The sequence below is a fragment of the Panthera onca genome, chromosome D3, assembly GCF_046562875.1.
Source record: "Panthera onca isolate mPanOnc1 chromosome D3, mPanOnc1 haplotype 2, whole genome shotgun sequence".
Taxonomy (NCBI): Eukaryota; Metazoa; Chordata; class Mammalia; order Carnivora; family Felidae; genus Panthera; species Panthera onca.
Window position 1 is genome coordinate 21,373,549 of NC_138350.1, and position 15,883 is coordinate 21,389,431.

The 15,883-nt window shown below is 53.6% G+C and overlaps 1 protein-coding gene across 6 annotated transcripts; it reads left to right on the top strand.

Moving 5' to 3' along the window:
- Positions 1-64: 64 nt before the first annotated feature.
- Positions 65-15,846, top strand: GAL3ST1 (galactose-3-O-sulfotransferase 1). 6 transcript variants are annotated; one of them, XM_078435616.2, is made up of 5 exons: positions 65-274; positions 7,669-7,834; positions 12,231-12,340; positions 13,473-13,612; positions 14,410-15,846. In XM_078435616.2, exons 4-5 carry the CDS (start codon positions 13,482-13,484, stop codon positions 15,551-15,553), a joined length of 1,275 nt encoding a protein of 424 aa, XP_078291742.2. In that variant the 5' UTR covers positions 65-274; positions 7,669-7,834; positions 12,231-12,340; positions 13,473-13,481; the 3' UTR covers positions 15,554-15,846. The 6 variants fall into 6 exon arrangements, with proteins under 6 accessions (XP_078291742.2, XP_078291743.2, XP_060468683.3 ...); XM_078435617.2 differs by having other exon boundaries at positions 12,231-12,314; XM_060612700.3 differs by lacking the exon at positions 12,231-12,340 and having other exon boundaries at positions 66-274.
- Positions 15,847-15,883: the final 37 nt, after the last annotated feature.

Sequence of the window (15,883 nt, forward strand, 5' to 3'; positions counted from 1 at the left end):
CGGGGACGCTGAATGCGGCTTCTGTGCGTTCCGGGCGGGCGCGGAGGGGCCGGGAGGGGGCCGGGGCCAGGGCGCCTATTGGCCGCAGCACCGGGGGACGGGCCAGGCGGCCGCACCTGGCCGGAGTAAGTGCGGCGGCGGCGGAGGCGGGAGCATGGTCCAGGCCCGGTGGAGTCGGGGGCCCAGGCGGGTACGCCCCGCCGCCTAGTAAGGGCCCGGGCGGCGCGGCCCGGGACGAACCAGCCACGCCAAGCCCGAGGAGAACGGGGCCAAGGTATGTTCTGGGGGCCCAGGACCCACCGCCAGCTTGTGCCCTGCCGGGGGTCTCTCGGCCGGTACTACCCAAACCTCCAAACTGGAACCGCAGTCAGACTCAGACTCAGAGCTGAGTGTTTGGGGAGTGCTGCACAACTGCTCCAGGGTCCCAGTGCCCCTGCCGGCTGACAGAGGGTGGGCAGGTGGGGGCAGGGAGGGGGCAGGTTGGTGTGTGCCCTGCCCTTGATTTCTTCCTCATAGACCCCTGTCCAGGGTTTTCCCAGTCCTTGGATGTGGGGTGGGTGGAGCTGGGTTGGAGCTGGAAGTCCATTAATGATTAATCTTGGACACAGCAGCCTGAGCTCTGGAGGAGGAAGGGCAGGGATCTCCCCTGTTCCCACCAGCGCTCTCCCCAAGGAGGAGGGGCATCCGACCAGGGGCTAGGGGCCAGGAGAAGGGATGGGTCCCCTCTGCTTGGGGAAGGCCCTGTCCTAAACCACAGAGGGGGCAAGGCCACCAAAGAGAGGCATGTGGGAGTAGGACAAACCTTGATATCCAGGAAGGGCCCACAGGAAATCCAGCCAGTTGAGTTTCCAGGACCAGTGCCCAGGAGGGGGTCCAGCTTGGTCTGTCCCCTCAGTATCAAGCCAGTATTTGGTCACAGCACAGAGCAAGACTGTGGTCTCTTCCCAGTGGAGCCCTTCTCCCCACCTGTCTTGAGCAGGAGAGGGTATGATCACACATCTGGCTGCAGTAACCCACACCAGTGGGGGGGAGGGAGAGAGGGCTGCAGACCTGACACCTGATCGCCTGTGTTGCCAAGGTGACAGGTGCCATGAAAATCCTCAGGAGGACAGTCCAGTTGGGAGAATCCAACCTCTTCCTTTACCAAGGGGGTGACCCAAGGTCCAGGGAGGGTAAGGCACGAGTAGGCCTGGGCCAGAGCAGCCCCAATACTGCTGCACCGTATTTTGCCCTGCAGCGGAGGCATTGCTACCATCCCCATTATCCTTACGGAGAAACTGAGGCTCAGGGCAATTCAGTGACTTGCCCAAGGTCACATAGTTCAAAGGTGACTGAGTTGACTACAGATCACAGGAGTCCTGTCCCAGCCTGCATCTCAGGACCAAAGCCCTGCTCAAGACCTCTCTGCTGCTCTGGGGTCCTGGGCTCTTGGATCTGCCTGTGCTGCCCCAAACCCCTAGCTCAGGACCCCTCCCCCTCCTTGCCTTCCTAGCTCCCAGCTCTGCCTGACACTCAGGGGGTGGGCAGGCTGCTACCCTGGGAGCAGAGACAACAGAGCCCTGTTCCCAGCTGCCACCTCGGGCTGCTTCATTCCCTGCTTCTCACTCAGGCAGAGCCCTGCCTGAAGGAAGCTCCCTGTGGACAAAGAAGCCTGCCTGCTTCCCACATATCCCCTTGTCCAATGGACATGGGTCTGCTGTTTGAGAGCATGGGTTGGAGGCCCTCTTGTCACCCCGCAAGAAAGGGGTGTATCCCTGACAGTCCCCACTCTGGGCCCTAACAGACTGGTGTGTCACCCCAGTGAGAGGCAGTGATTAACCTGGGAGAATGAGACACAGATGGTAGAATTCCAGGCATGGCAGCAGGCTTGGGAAGGGCTTCTTGCTTCACTTTGACTGAGTGAGGAATATGAAGAACGACCCCTTTTGTGAGCCTTATTCTACTCCAGACGGGAAGGGCAGGATTGAGCAGAGGTGTCCATGGGGATCAGTGGGCTGGGGGCTGGAGGAATCCCCAGGTGAGGAGTGATGGTTGGAAAGAACTGGTGTCCCAGACAATACCTTCTTTTCCACCTGCCAGTTCCAGGTGGCTTGGGCACTCCCAGGCCTGGTCCCAACAGTGCCCTTACTTGTCATGGGACCTCAGGCAAGTCTTTTCTTATCTGTGCCTCAGCTTCCCCCGATGTGAAACCTGGGGGTTAGGGAACTTGGGTTTGGAGCATGGGAAGTACAGGTGTTTGGATGAGGAGGGTAGCCTCCCAGAAGTCTGCACTGGTGGGTTCTGTTTTTCCTGCCAAGTGGGTCTAGAAGGGTCATGATAATAATCTGAGGTATGAGCAAAGGGCTCTGCATGCCTTGTCTCATTTGATCCTCACAGCAAGCCCTTGAGAGGGTCAAAGTATTCCCATTTTTAAGAGGTGAGGCTCAGAGAGGGGAAATCACCTGCCCAAGACTGCCCAGCTGGGGAGTGATGGAGCCAGACTTCATAGCCAGAGCATCTCAGCCTCTCTAGGAGGGGAGAGGCAGGTGGGAGGACCTAGGACGTGGTGCAGAGCAACTGCTCAGCACTTTGGAAAAACCTTTATATTGTTACATATTTTTATGCAAACAAGTGCATGACATTCCTTTAAAAAACATTTCAGTCAGGGTGCCTGGGTGGCTCATTCAGTTGAGCGTCCCACTTTGGCTCAGGTCGTGATCCTGTGGTTCCTGAGGTCGAGTCCTGAATCAGGCTCACTGTTGTCAACACAGAGCCCGCTTCGGATCCTCTGGCCCCCTCTCTCTCCCTGTCCCTCCCCTGTTCATGCTCTCTCTCTCTCTCTCTCTCAAATATTAAAAAAAAATAAGTAAGTAAAAACAGTTCAGTCATGCTAGAAGATACAGAGAATGATATTACCAACCTCCACCTACTCACCTCTGGTGTTCTCAGTAATTTTGGTGCCAATAAAGAAATGACTGACTTCTTGGTTAACCTGTTCTTTGCCACTCTGAAGCTACTTTGGGGCAACTCCAGTCTGGTGGTGATTTTGCCCAGGCAAGGCAGTGTAGCAGGAAGAGCTTGCCTGTAGTTCTGACTTTGCCCATTTAGCCCCTCCACAAGTTTCTGAGCCTCAGTTTTCCCACCTGTCACATGGGCCAGCAGGTGACACTGGGAAACCTGTTGAGGTCCCAGGTATGGGTGCCATTTGAAACAGTAAAGACAGGTGACCCTGCAAGTTCAAAAAGTGCTTTCCAAGTCTTCAAAGACATTGCCCTCTTGTCAGTCAGCTGCCAGGCCTGGTACCCAACTGGCAGCCATTCCCCCAGCCAAGGGGGCAGTAGGAGCAAGATGTCAGGGCTGACAGTTTGGGGGGGATCCTGCAAGCCAGCAAGTTGGGGTTCAGCTTAAGTGCCTCTCTGGGCGATCCTACCCATCTCTACTCCAGCACCCCACTCCAGAGGGACAGAGTAAGGAAGCTTCTGGGCCCTTGCAGGTCACTGCCCCAGGACTCCCAGGTAGAGGACCAACCTCTCCCTTCTGCACCTTTAACTGTGCAGCCCACACTTCCCAGATTCTCTGTCCCATGCCCCTGCTGCCTTTTCCCCACTGTAGGACACTGAGGCTCAGAGAGGGCTATGGTCACACAGCAAGGTGGGGTATGGTTCAGACTAGCCACTTCTCCCTCCTTCACCAGCCAGACTAGTTTTTCAAAATGGAAATATCTTTATTTTTCATTTTAGTTTTTTTCCCCAAGTAATACAGACTCTTGGTAAAACAAAATTATATATGTGTGTATATATATTTTCACTTCATTATATATTGTGGACACCATTTAAATGAATACATAACAAACCATGGGGTTAATGGCACGTAATATTTTTAACCATCCCCTATCATTGGACATTTAAGTTGTTTCTCTCCTCTTTGCTAAACTTTTGCACCCATCTCAGATCTCCTGTTAGATTATCTTCTGTGAACAAATTACCACAGATGGTATTGCTGGGTCTGAGATTGGACACTTTTAGAACTGTAATAAGTTGCTGTCAAACCTGCAGTCCGAGCACCGTAGGGAGTTTTTTTGCTCCACTTTTGAAGTGTCCTCCCCATGAGATTCCCTTCCAGCTACAAGAAACAACCCTAGGACACCCTCACCCGTTCAGCTTCTCTGCCAGAGCCCTGTTGCTATGCACACTGAACAAACAGCATTGATGACCAACAGTCAGGGAATGGTTCATGGGGAGCAGTGTTCCACAGAATGTTCTACAGGGAGTGGCTCTAGAGGCAACCTTTATCTTTATCTCCTTGGGGGGCTCTTCCCCTCCCTGCTCTCTTAAGCTCAGGGCTCTTCACCTTCCTCACCCTTTCTTTGATGATCCCATCTGCCCCTCCGACCTCAGTCCCCACCTCTGTGCCCATGACCCCCAACCTCTTTCTCCTGAGGTCTCCCTCTTATGCTCCAGGCAAGGGATCCTATTGCTCTTTGCACATTCTACAAGCATCCCCCACACACCCCAGACTTAACTGGTCCTAAATGGAAACTGAAAATTGAAACACAACTCCAATAGTAAACATACGGCTCTCTTATCTGCCCCCCACTCAGGGACTAGCTCCACCCCGAGCCAGCCGGTCACCCAACAGGAGTTCTTCCCTCCCCTCTTCCACACCCTATCACTCACCAAATGTTGTCTATTCCATGGCCTACAGATGGTTCCAGTTCATTCCCAGTGCTTTCCTTGGTCCAGGTCATTTCACACCTGGACAGCTATAACAACCACTGTCAAGGTCTGCTGGCTTCTCCCAGTCCTTCCCCACCTCTACTGTTTGTTTTCCATCCAGCAGCCTGATGGGAATCCCATCTCCTCACTCCTCTGCTGAAGACCTTCCCAGGGTTCCCCATTGCCCACAGGATCCAGCCCAGATTCCTTAGCATGCCTCCCAAAGTCTTGCATCTCCTGCCTGCCCCTGCCCCCTTTCTGGCTGTGCCTCCAGTCTCCCCTGTACACCCAACCTCTGACATACACACATACTGGACAGGCCAGCCAAGCTGAACATTTGTTAGTTTCTCAAGTCCCCTGGGTCTTTGCCAATCCAGGCAATCCTGCCTCCTGGCTCATTCTAGGGTAACAAGTGCATTAATTAATGCTAGCTGCTGTAACAGACAAGCCCCAAGTTCCAAAAGGCTTGACACACTGGAAGTTTAGTTGTCATTTTGAAATGGGTGTTAGGACTGGGTGTTGTATGGAAACCAATTTGACAATAAATTTCATATATTAAAAAAAAAAAAAAAAAGAAAGAAATGGGTGTTAGGAGAGTGGTCAAACGAATACCAGGCTCTCCCATTCATAGCCCTGCCCACTTCCAGATCCTTAAAGACCACCTCATTCATCCAGCCTATGGGAAAGGAGACCACAGAGAAGGCCTGCCCACTTAACATCAACAGTTATTATTCTGCTTACATTCCATTGGCCAGAATTCTGTCACATAAGGACACTGAACTGCAAGGGAGGATGGGAGATGTAGTTTGGCCATGTACTCCAGGAGAAAAGGGAACTAACTGCCTTTAAATTGGAAAACATGCAGCAGCTTCTGCTACCAGGGCCCTGTAAGCCCAGGAAGCTTCCCTCACCATGCTTTTCCTGCTCCCCAGGCTGGATCAGGTGTTTGTGTTCCAGCAAGGCCCACCAATGTGTCCTCCATCACAACCTGCAGCTGTCTGCTCCTCTCACCCCCAGGAATGTGAGCCCGGAGCTCTGGCACAGGACAACATGAACCCCAGCACTGGGCATGGTGCAGGTGCTCCCTAAGTATCTGTGGAACAGATCAATTTAAAACTCATTGTGGTCATGAAAAAGATATCCACAATCTATTGATATGTGGGAGGGGCCTGGGGAGCAAGTTAAAAACAAAATGTGCTTCCCTGAAGAGACCCTTCTGTCATCTGTATGGGTTAATATAGACAGAAAAAACACGGGGAGGCTTGTGCTAAAGTTTTAAGGACAGTGGCCTCCTTTAAATGGTCTTCTTTACATTTTTCTGTAATTGTCTGATTTTTTTTTTTCAGTGAGCATGCACTGCTTTTATGATTAAAATAAATTTTGCCAGGGTTTAGGGGTTGAGCTGGCCAGAGATGGTGTCACTATCAATATTCTGGCAGGGCTGGAAGCATAGGTTCTGCTATCTGTGCTTCCTACTCTAGAAAGCTTTCCTTCATGAGGCTCTTCTTTACTGGCCTTCCCACCCCACCCATGACCTCACCTTTGGTTCAGGAGCCTGAGCTCCACTCCCACCTGCCTGAGGTCCTTAACCTTGTGTGTCATATCTGGTCCTTGAGACTCAGCTCCCTCCTCTATAAACTAGAGGTGGTAACAGGGCCTCCCAGTGGCAAGGATTAGGGATGTGTGTGATGCATGGGAAGTCCCGGGCACCAGACTGTGTTTGGTCAAAAGTCCACACTCATAAACCACCTCTCTGCTGTTTGATGCCTGCTCTGCCCTGACTCACGTCCATACATTTATCTGTCTTCAGACTAGCTTGGTCCAGGACAGATAAAACGACTCTACTCCATGCCCTGGACCAATCCAGCACTCACAGATATAAGGACTCTGAACCTTCCCAGTGGCTGTTTAAACTCTGGTATTTCATGGGTACTTGAGGGTTGCTCCCAGGCTGTGTGGGGCTCTGGGGGAAAGAGCAAAATGTCAGAGCAGTGTCAGATGCCTGCTGTTCCCTGGGAGGAGCTGGCAGCCACTCAACTTATGACAGTGCTCAGTGTGGGATACATGATTGTCACAATAATGGTCACTATTAGCTGAGAGTGACACCTTGGTCCCTAGAGCCTCCCATGCCTGAAGGAAGGGTGTGAGGTGCTTTTCTGGGCATCCTCTGTTCATGGGCAAGGCTGAATCCAGACCTGAAGACAGACCTGAACCCAGCTAAGAGCGAGGCGTAAAAGATTTCAGTGCCTGGGCTGAGCCTGAGGGCCACTGGGGTTTGGGACTAGGGCCCCTAGAACTGCCTCTTCCTGTCAAGACCTTGGGAAGTATTGGCAACTGCAGTCAGGACAGGCATGATCCATACTGCCTCTTTGATGAAGGACTTGGAGCTCAGAGAGGTGAAATCTCATCAGATACCTCCTCCCAGAGCTGGTCAGGTTTTCCACCTCCAGGAGGCCTCCCAGGCTGGGTTACTTGCTCTCTGGGCTCCCAGAGATTTTAGACAAACCTTGGTCTCTGGTTGTGTCTTAGAATCTTGAAGCCTTGGAGTTTGGCAAGTCTGCATTTGGACTCTGGCTCTGACTGCCCCCTGCTAACTGTGTGACCGTGGACAGATGAGTTCACCTCTCTGAGCCTTGGTTTCTTCACCTTGTGAGTGGGCTAATCCTGGTGCTTCCTGCCTAGGGCAGGCATGCAACTTAAATGAGGTGCAGCTTGAGGAGCAATTAACCTCCCTGCCCCACTTGCCTCCCTGTCCCTGCCATGGCCTTTGAGCCTGTCCCAGACTCTCTGCAGGGCTCTGCGGCTGCTTGTGTCCTTTATCCAAGGACACCTGAGACCTTGCTGAGCCCTTGGATGAAGGAGCTGCCTGGCTGCTGAGGTCTAGAGACAGTCAGGGACCACCCAGAGGGTGCTCCTGGCAGAGGGCCAAAGCAGCACCTGCAAGGTATAGACACATGCCACCTGCTATCCCCAGGGAGGGAGCTCATGAATATTCACACCCGCTGGAGCGTGAGGGAGCCAGCCAGAATACTGCTGGGTGTCATTGGAGCGTTCCTGTTTCCCAGTGACCGCAGAGGCAGCCTGAGAGTCAGACGTGGCTCATAAAGGGAGAGGAAAGGGGCAACCAGCTACGGCCCGAGGTGAGTGTGTCTTCCTCCACTCCTGCATTTAGGTCCCTGGGAGAGCAGGACACCTGGAACCAAGGCCTGCCAGTAGTGATGCTATAGGACAGAAGGTTTACCATCCTGGGCTCGGTTTCCCTATGTGCACACTGTGAGGATGAGTCCTGTTTCTCCTTCATTCTCTAGAAGATGCTGGTCCAACCAAACAGGAGGATTGCTGGGCCTGGCCTGGAGCCAGCTGTCAGCACAGATGGAAGGTGATGTGGCTAGGGTAACCAAGAAGGACCGGAATAGATGGGGTGGACTAGGGAGGGGGTGCCATCTACCCTGAGCGCCTGGAACTGTCACGACCATAGGCAGAGGAAGAGAGACCCAGGTTCTAGTTCTGTCTCTGCTATGGCTGTGCTATGTGACCTTGAGGGTGGCCCTGTCCTCTCTGAGCCTTAGCCTCTCTGCCGTCTGTCTTCCAGATTGGAAGCTGTGAGGCTTGGGCCACACTGAAATTGTGCCTGGTACCCCATGGCTTTGGACCTGGGGCTTTTAGCTGACTGCAAGCCTCCATCACGGGCCAGTGAGCACACACCTTGAAGCAGCTGTGACTGGGACCTGGGAGGGTAATAATAATGATGATAATAATAATAATAATAATGGTGGCAGCTCCTGCACAGGGAGTGTCTGCTCTGTGCCAGCCCTGTGCTGGGCACTTTCCTTGTGGGATGCTTTCTGCAGAGCACCCTGTGATGGAGAGTTGGTGGCATCATTTTGGAGGAGAAACTGAGACCCAGAGAGGGACACAGCCTTGCCTAGGGCACACAGAAAGGAAGCAGCACAACTGGGTTTCAAATCCAGGACTCTGGCCCCAAGGTGCTGGCTCCAGGTGCCTCTCATATGTGTGACTCACACATGTGGCTCTCACACTTGTATTAGCCCTGGCCACGCTCTGCTCTGAAGGTCAGGGGGGTCATTCATCAAACATTTACCAGGTGCCAGGCTCCAAGAGCTCAGGGATGAGTTAGCTTCAGGCTTGCATGTGGCTGGGCACAGAGGAGATCTCTCCTCCCATAAGCCTGGGACTGCAAACCAGGACTGGGCCCTGGTCAATAGTGATAATAATAATTAATATGGATTGATCTCCATTTGTGTGCATGCATTCTCTCATTCAAATCTCAGTCTCATGACTATTTCCTTTCTGCCAGGCTCCTGGCTGCCAGCCAGCCCCTCTCTGGGCCTTGGTCTACCCAGGGGCTCTGCCTGTGATTACCAAGGACCCTGTTTGCCCCTAACTTGCTGTTGTGTGTCCATTGTACATGTGAGGAGACTGAGACTCTTGAGAGGGTGAGCGACATGCCTAAGTTCACAGAGGCCAGGCAGGAAGGAAACCACTAGCCTTGAATGCTTCAGGCTGACACAGTAGGGACCAGCCACCAAGGCCCCCCATCTCTCCACTCTTCATCCTAGCTGCTCTAGCCCAGCCCACAGAGGCCAGAACCTGCTGCGCTGCTGAGAGAGAACCCCATTAGCCACACTGTGGCCTCCTGCAGTGGATCTTCTGGCTGCACACACACTTCCTGTAGGCTTGGGACCAGGCCTGGGACGTGCCAGGCAGAGGCTGTCATGGACAGAGCTGGAACCTGCATATTGGAGGCCGACAGACTTGGGCTTCAATCCCAGCCCTGCCCCCTGCTTTACCTGGGCAAGTCACATCACCTCCTGGAGCCCCAGTTTCCCCATCTGAAAAATGGGGGTGACAGTGGGATCTGCCTGGCAGGATAGCCGAGCAGAACCCATGAGATGCTCTAGAGAAACCCCTGTCCAGGGCCTGCCTCATAGCAGGGGCTCAAAAGTGAAACCTGAGGGCCGGCATGGTTTGAGGAAGCCCAAGTGGTGGAGTGAAGTAGTGACGCCGTGATGGGAGGGTTGGGGGCGCTGTCCTGGGCAAGTCTAGGCAGAGCCTGATTGGTGGTTTTGGGAAGCTGGTCTGCCCCCTACTGCTGGACCTCCACCCCAGAGCCTGTGCCTTCAGCTTCCAGATTTCTGGAAAGTGCCCTGGTGAGTGGCGCTGCTGGGACAACGGTGGGCCCTTGGGATCTAGGGAGGGCAAGAATTTTACCCTTCCCTGTTTTAAAGTCAGAGAACCTGAGGCCTAGGGCCTCATTCAGGGTTTGGGCCCGAGTCTGAGGCTCTGGCCTGGCCCAAGGTTCTGCCCTGTTTCCCCCTAACCACCTCCTCGCTGGGCCCCCAGGGAGCGGGAGGCCAAATGCGGCACTTGATGCATGGGGCCAGTTTGTGCTTGGTGGGGGACAGGGAAAGGGGGGAGGAGACGGCAGGGGGCTAGCAGCCACTCCTTGTTCAGGAGAGCCCACCCTGACAGACCAGGAGCAGGTCCCCAGGAGCTCAGGAGGGAAACAGCTAATACTCTTTGAGAGAGACCTATGTGCTAATTGCTTTGCCTACTCCCATCTCTGGAAGAGCCAATGAGGGGGTCTATCAGCTTCCCAATTTCAGAGGTGAGAAACTGAGGCTCTCAGTGTTCCTGTGATTGAAACACAGGCCTGGGGCTTCCAGAGCCTGAGGTCAGCACCTCCCCCTCCATGACCATACTGTCTAGTCACCTTACCCCACCTGGCAAGCTTTATGACCTATTATTTAAACATATTAAATATATTTTATTGCCTTTTTATTAAAAAATCCATATTCCCTTTTGGGGCATCTGGGTGGCTCAGACGGTTAAGCATCTGACTCTTGATTTCGGGTCAGGTCATGGTCTCATGGTTTGTGGAGTCAACCTCCACCCCCCAACCACTGGTTGCCTGCTTGGGATTCTCTCCTTTTCTGCCCCTCCCCTGCACATGTGTGCTCTCCCTCTCAAAATAAACTTAAAAAAATACATAACTCCTTTTTAAAAAAGTAATTGTTACAGAAACGCATAATATTGAAAAATATTCCATTATGTACCCCTTTCCAAGCTATGTAGAGGATACTACGGCTCAAATTTAGAATACTGCCCTCCAGTTGTTTCTGGGCCTGCATGTATATTTACCTATATATGCATATGGATGTGGGGGCATAAAGTTCTGGAACTTTCTTTTTTCACATTAATAGATCATGTGCTTTTTTTTTTCTAGGATTAAAAAAAATTTATTTATTTTGAGAAAGAGAGAGAGAGAGAATCCCAAGCAGGCCCTGTGCTGTCAGTGCAGAGCCCAACTTGGGGCTCAATCTCACGTGAGATCGTGACCTGAGCTGAGATCACGAGTCGGTCACTTAACTGACTGAGCCACCCAGGCGCCCCAGATCATGATGTTTTTTGAGTCAGTCCACTTAGCTCTGCCTTGTTTTGTTATTTGGTACAGATGACTCCATCTGGGAAAAGACCTTGGTTTGTGTAACAGTCCCCCCCTGCCCCGATGGACACAGATTGTTTCTAGTTTTTCAAATTTCTGACTAAGCTTCTATGAGCACCGTTACATGTGTGACTTTGTCCAAGTGTTTCTGTAGAATAGTTGGAATTTGGAAAGCTTATACCTTCCTCCTTTGATAGAATAAACGGCTTCTGGAAACATTCTCCCCCATTCTCATTTACTCCTGACCTGTCCACCTTGCCCACCTAAGAGTGAACAGGGATATGTCATTGTCATGAGGGAAGCCAAATTCCCTCTCGCATAGTTTCTTCCTCTGCAACTTGTTTCTTCATGTCCTTTCCGGTGACGAGAAATTTCTAGATAAGCAGAAGACTCAGGGATGGGTGCTGGCTGGTGGGGTTGGCCTGGAGTGCTCCTTCTCTAAGAAACATTTATGGGTGCCTTGGGTAACTTCCCCAGAGGGGAGTGTGGGGTCCTCCTCCAGGCTGGTTATTTAGCCTCTGCCCCAGGGATGGTGGGAACGTGCCATGCATGTGGTCACGGGGCAGCATGCATGACTTCTTGTGGCCTCAGGGGCCCAAGGCCCCCATGCAGCTTGTGTCAGAACAGGAGTGGAAAGTTTCGTGCCCTGGTCTTATAGCTAAAGGGAGGTAGGAAGGCATCCTGAGCCCTAGCTCTCTCCTGGACTCCCATCCCTCAGCATGAACTACCTCCATTACAGTTCACGCCTCATTCCTCTGCTATTAGGGTTGCCACAATTAGACTAAAACTAGACTGAAAACTTTCCCCAAGCCCGCCCCCCCCCCAAAAAAAACCAGGACACCAAACTAAATTTAATTTTCAGATAGACATTGAATAATTTTTATTATGTCCTGTATAATATTAAAATTAAATTTTATTCATTGTTTATCTGAAATTCAGGATTACCTGGGCAAACCTGCCTGCTGGAAATTAGAGAAGAGGTAGGCATGTGGGCAGAGGCTGTGCTGTGTGACTTGAACCCTCTCCTTCCTCGCTCTGAGCCTCAGTTTCTCCATCTGCCTGCCCTACAGACGCAGGGACATAGGGGCCAGCGAAAGGAGTGGAAGAGCCTCAACCCTTCACCAGGCAGCTGGGAAGGGTGGCACGGGGAACAGGTGGGACTGGTTAGGTCCTTTGAAAGGTGAGACATCCAGGCCCTGGGAGGTCCCTGGCCCCAGGCCTGGGGGGACAGGGCATTGGGAGAGGGTCTTCTTCTCCACCTTAGAAAATGATTTCATTATGAAGCACAAAAATGTCCAAGAAATACACCGGTGAACACCCAGGTATCCACCGTACCCTTCAGCTTAAAAATTAAAACCAAGGGGCACCTTGGTGGCTCAGTCAGTTAAGCATCCGACTTCAGCTCAGGTCATGATCTTGCAGTTCACGAGTTCAAGTCCCGCATCAGGTGAGCTCGAGCCCTGTTTCAGGCTCCTCACTGACAATGTGGAGCCTGTGTGGGATTCTCTCTCTCGGCCCCTTGCTTACTCTCACTCTCTCTCTCCCCCCAAAAAATGAAAATTAATTAATTAATCAATTAAAATATTTATTTTATTAAAAATTTGTAATGTTTATTTAATTTTGAGAGAGAGAGACAGAGCAGGAGTGGGGGAGGGGCAGAGAGAGAGGGAGATACAGAATCCGAAGCAGGCTCCAGGCTCTGAGCTGTCAGCACAGAGCCCGATGTGGGGCTCGAACCCACAAACTGGGAGAACATGACTTGAGCTGAAGTCTGCCGCTTAACCAACTGAGCCACCCAGGCACCCATCAATTAATTTTTTTTTAACGTTTATTTTTGAGACAGAGAGAGACAGAGCATGAACAGGGGAGGGGCAGAGAGAGAGGGAGACACAGAATCGGAAGCAGGCTCCAGGCTCTGAGCTGTCTGCACAGAGCCCGACGCAGGGCTCGAACTCACGGACCACGAGATCGTGACCTGAGCTGAAGTTGGACGCTGGACCGACTGAGCCACCCAGGCACCCCTAAAAAAATTTTTAAAACCAAACCAGACAGTAGAACCTTCTCCCTTCTCCCTGTCCCATTGCCGGGTCTCTGTCTGCGTTGGCTTTGCCCACTGTCTGTCTGCAACCCTGTTTCTCCCTCTCCATGTGTTTGTCACTCTGTCTCTGTATAGACCTTGCTGGGGGCCACAGAGCTGGCAGAGGCCAGTCCCAATGTCAAAGGTTGCCCCTCAACCCAGCCAGGCCTGGGGTAGCAGTGGAGGCTCCCTGGGGCCGGCCTCCTAATGCTTGCCCTGTTCTCTGCTCCCTCAGTTGTCTGAGATGCCGCTGCCGCAGAAGAAGCGCTGGGTGTCCATGGCCAAGGGGCTGGTGCTAGGAGCACTCTTCACTAGCTTCCTGCTGCTGCTGTACTCCTATGCTGTCCCCCCGCTGCACGCTGGCCTGGCCTCCACGTGAGTGGCCCTCCTGGAGGGCCAAGGGGCGGGAGGGTTGGGGTGAGGGGGCACCCTGTACCCTGCACCATGCTGTGCTGGGCAGAAGTTGTACTGAGGGCAGAGCTTGCTGTGTAATCCTGGGCCTCAGTGTCCTCATCTGTGAAGTGGGCATAATAGAGCCTGCCTCGTGGATCATGTGAAGAAAATAACACTGTCTGTGTACAGGGCTGGAATTATCATCTGAGGTTGCAATGGGGCTGGGAGGCGGGGGTGACTTGTCCAAGAGAACTCACTGGCACAGGGCCGAGATTCAGACTGCGGTCTGTCTGCCTCCAAGCCTGGCTCCTAGCCATGAGGCTCTCCCACCTCCTCGTGGGGCTGCTCAGCCCAGGCCTGGCATGGCTTGTGCTCTTAGTTGGTGGTATTAAGTTGAACTAGAGGAAATTACCAATTATTGACTTTCTGGTCAAAAACTGACCTACAAAATATGTGGTTCAACCTAATCCTCGTTCATGATAAATGTAGGATGTGGTGGCCATGGATGAGACAAGAACCAGCAAGCTTGACCTCACACCAACACTGCAAATGGAGCCTGTTATTTTCCCCATTTCATAGATAAGGAAAGTGAGGCCCAAGAGACCACACCACCTGCCCACGCATCACAGCCTGGACACAGGCCTGTCTGGTCCCCTGGCCTGCCTCTCCTGCTATCACCATCCTCAACAACCCTGATCTTTAGATACCAGTGGGCAGGGGGTGCTGAGTCCTGAGGGCCCCAGCAGACCCTGAGGCTCTCCCCACCATTTCATCCACAGCAGGACCCCAGAGGGCGCAGCACCCTGCTCCCCGGTCCCGGGTGAGCCAGAGGTGCCCACCCTCGCCAACGGCTCTGCAGGAGGGTGCCAGCCTCGGCGCGACATCGTGTTCATGAAGACGCACAAGACGGCCAGCAGCACGCTGCTCAACATCCTGTTCCGCTTTGGCCAGAAGCACGGACTCAAGTTCGCCTTCCCCAACGGCCGCAACGACTTCGACTACCCGGCTTTCTTCGCCCGCAGCCTGGTGCAGGACTACCGGCCCGGGGCCTGCTTCAACATCATCTGCAACCACATGCGCTTCCACTACGACGAGGTCCGGGGCCTGGTGCCCCCCAACGCCACCTTCATCACCGTGCTCCGTGACCCAGCCCGCCTCTTCGAGTCCTCCTTCCACTACTTCGGCTCAGTGGTGCCCTTCACGTGGAAGCTCTCGGGCCACGACAAGCTGGCCGAGTTCCTGCAGGACCCAGACCGCTACTATGACCCCAACGGCTACAACGCCCACTACCTCCGCAACCTGCTCTTCTTCGACCTGGGCTACGACAGTGGCCTGGACCCGGGCAACCCACAGGTGCAGGAGCACATCCTGGAGGTGGAGCGCCGCTTCCACCTGGTGCTCCTGCAGGAGTACTTCGACGAGTCCCTGGTGCTGCTCAAGGACCTGCTGTGCTGGGAGCTGGAGGACGTGCTCTACTTCAAGCTCAATGCCCGCCGCGCCTCAGCCGTGCCGCGCCTCTCCGGGGAGCTGTACCAGCGCGCCACGGCCTGGAATGTGCTGGACGCCCGCCTCTACCGCCACTTCAACGCCAGCTTCTGGCGCAAGGTGGAGGCATTCGGGAGGGAGCGCATGGCCCGCGAGGTGGCCGCCCTGCGGCGCGCCAACGAGCGCATGCGGCACATCTGTATCGACGGGGGCCGAGCCGTGGATGCCGCCGCCATCCAGGACTCGGCCATGCAACCCTGGCAGCCGCTGGGCGCCAAGTCCATCCTGGGCTACAACCTCAAGAAGAGCATCGGGCAGCGGCACGCAGAGCTTTGCCGTCGCATGCTCACGCCTGAGATCCAGTACCTGATGGACCTCGGTGTCAACCTGTGGGTCACTAAGCTCTGGAAGCTCATCCGGGACTTTCTCAAGTGGTGACATCCGGCCCACCGGCAGCCCCCTCTGCCCGCTGCATTGCTGAGGAGGGGCCGGGCAGGGGCCTGCTGGCCTCCCCTGTGCCCTCCTGGTGCCACCCCGGCTCTGGGGGTAAGGTGGGGCTGCTGCAGGGGCGCAGCCAGCCAGGACTGGGCCCAGGCACACAGGGCCTGAGATCAGTATTTGACTAGTTATAGCTTTTTTAAAAGTTAAATCTCCTCCCCTCCAAAAACGAATGTTCTGTTTCCTGCCTCCTCTTAAAGGGGAGACTTGAGAAGTAAAAGAATTTGATGTTGTGTTTTTTGTTAATCAGCCTCAGTGGTGCTGACTGAT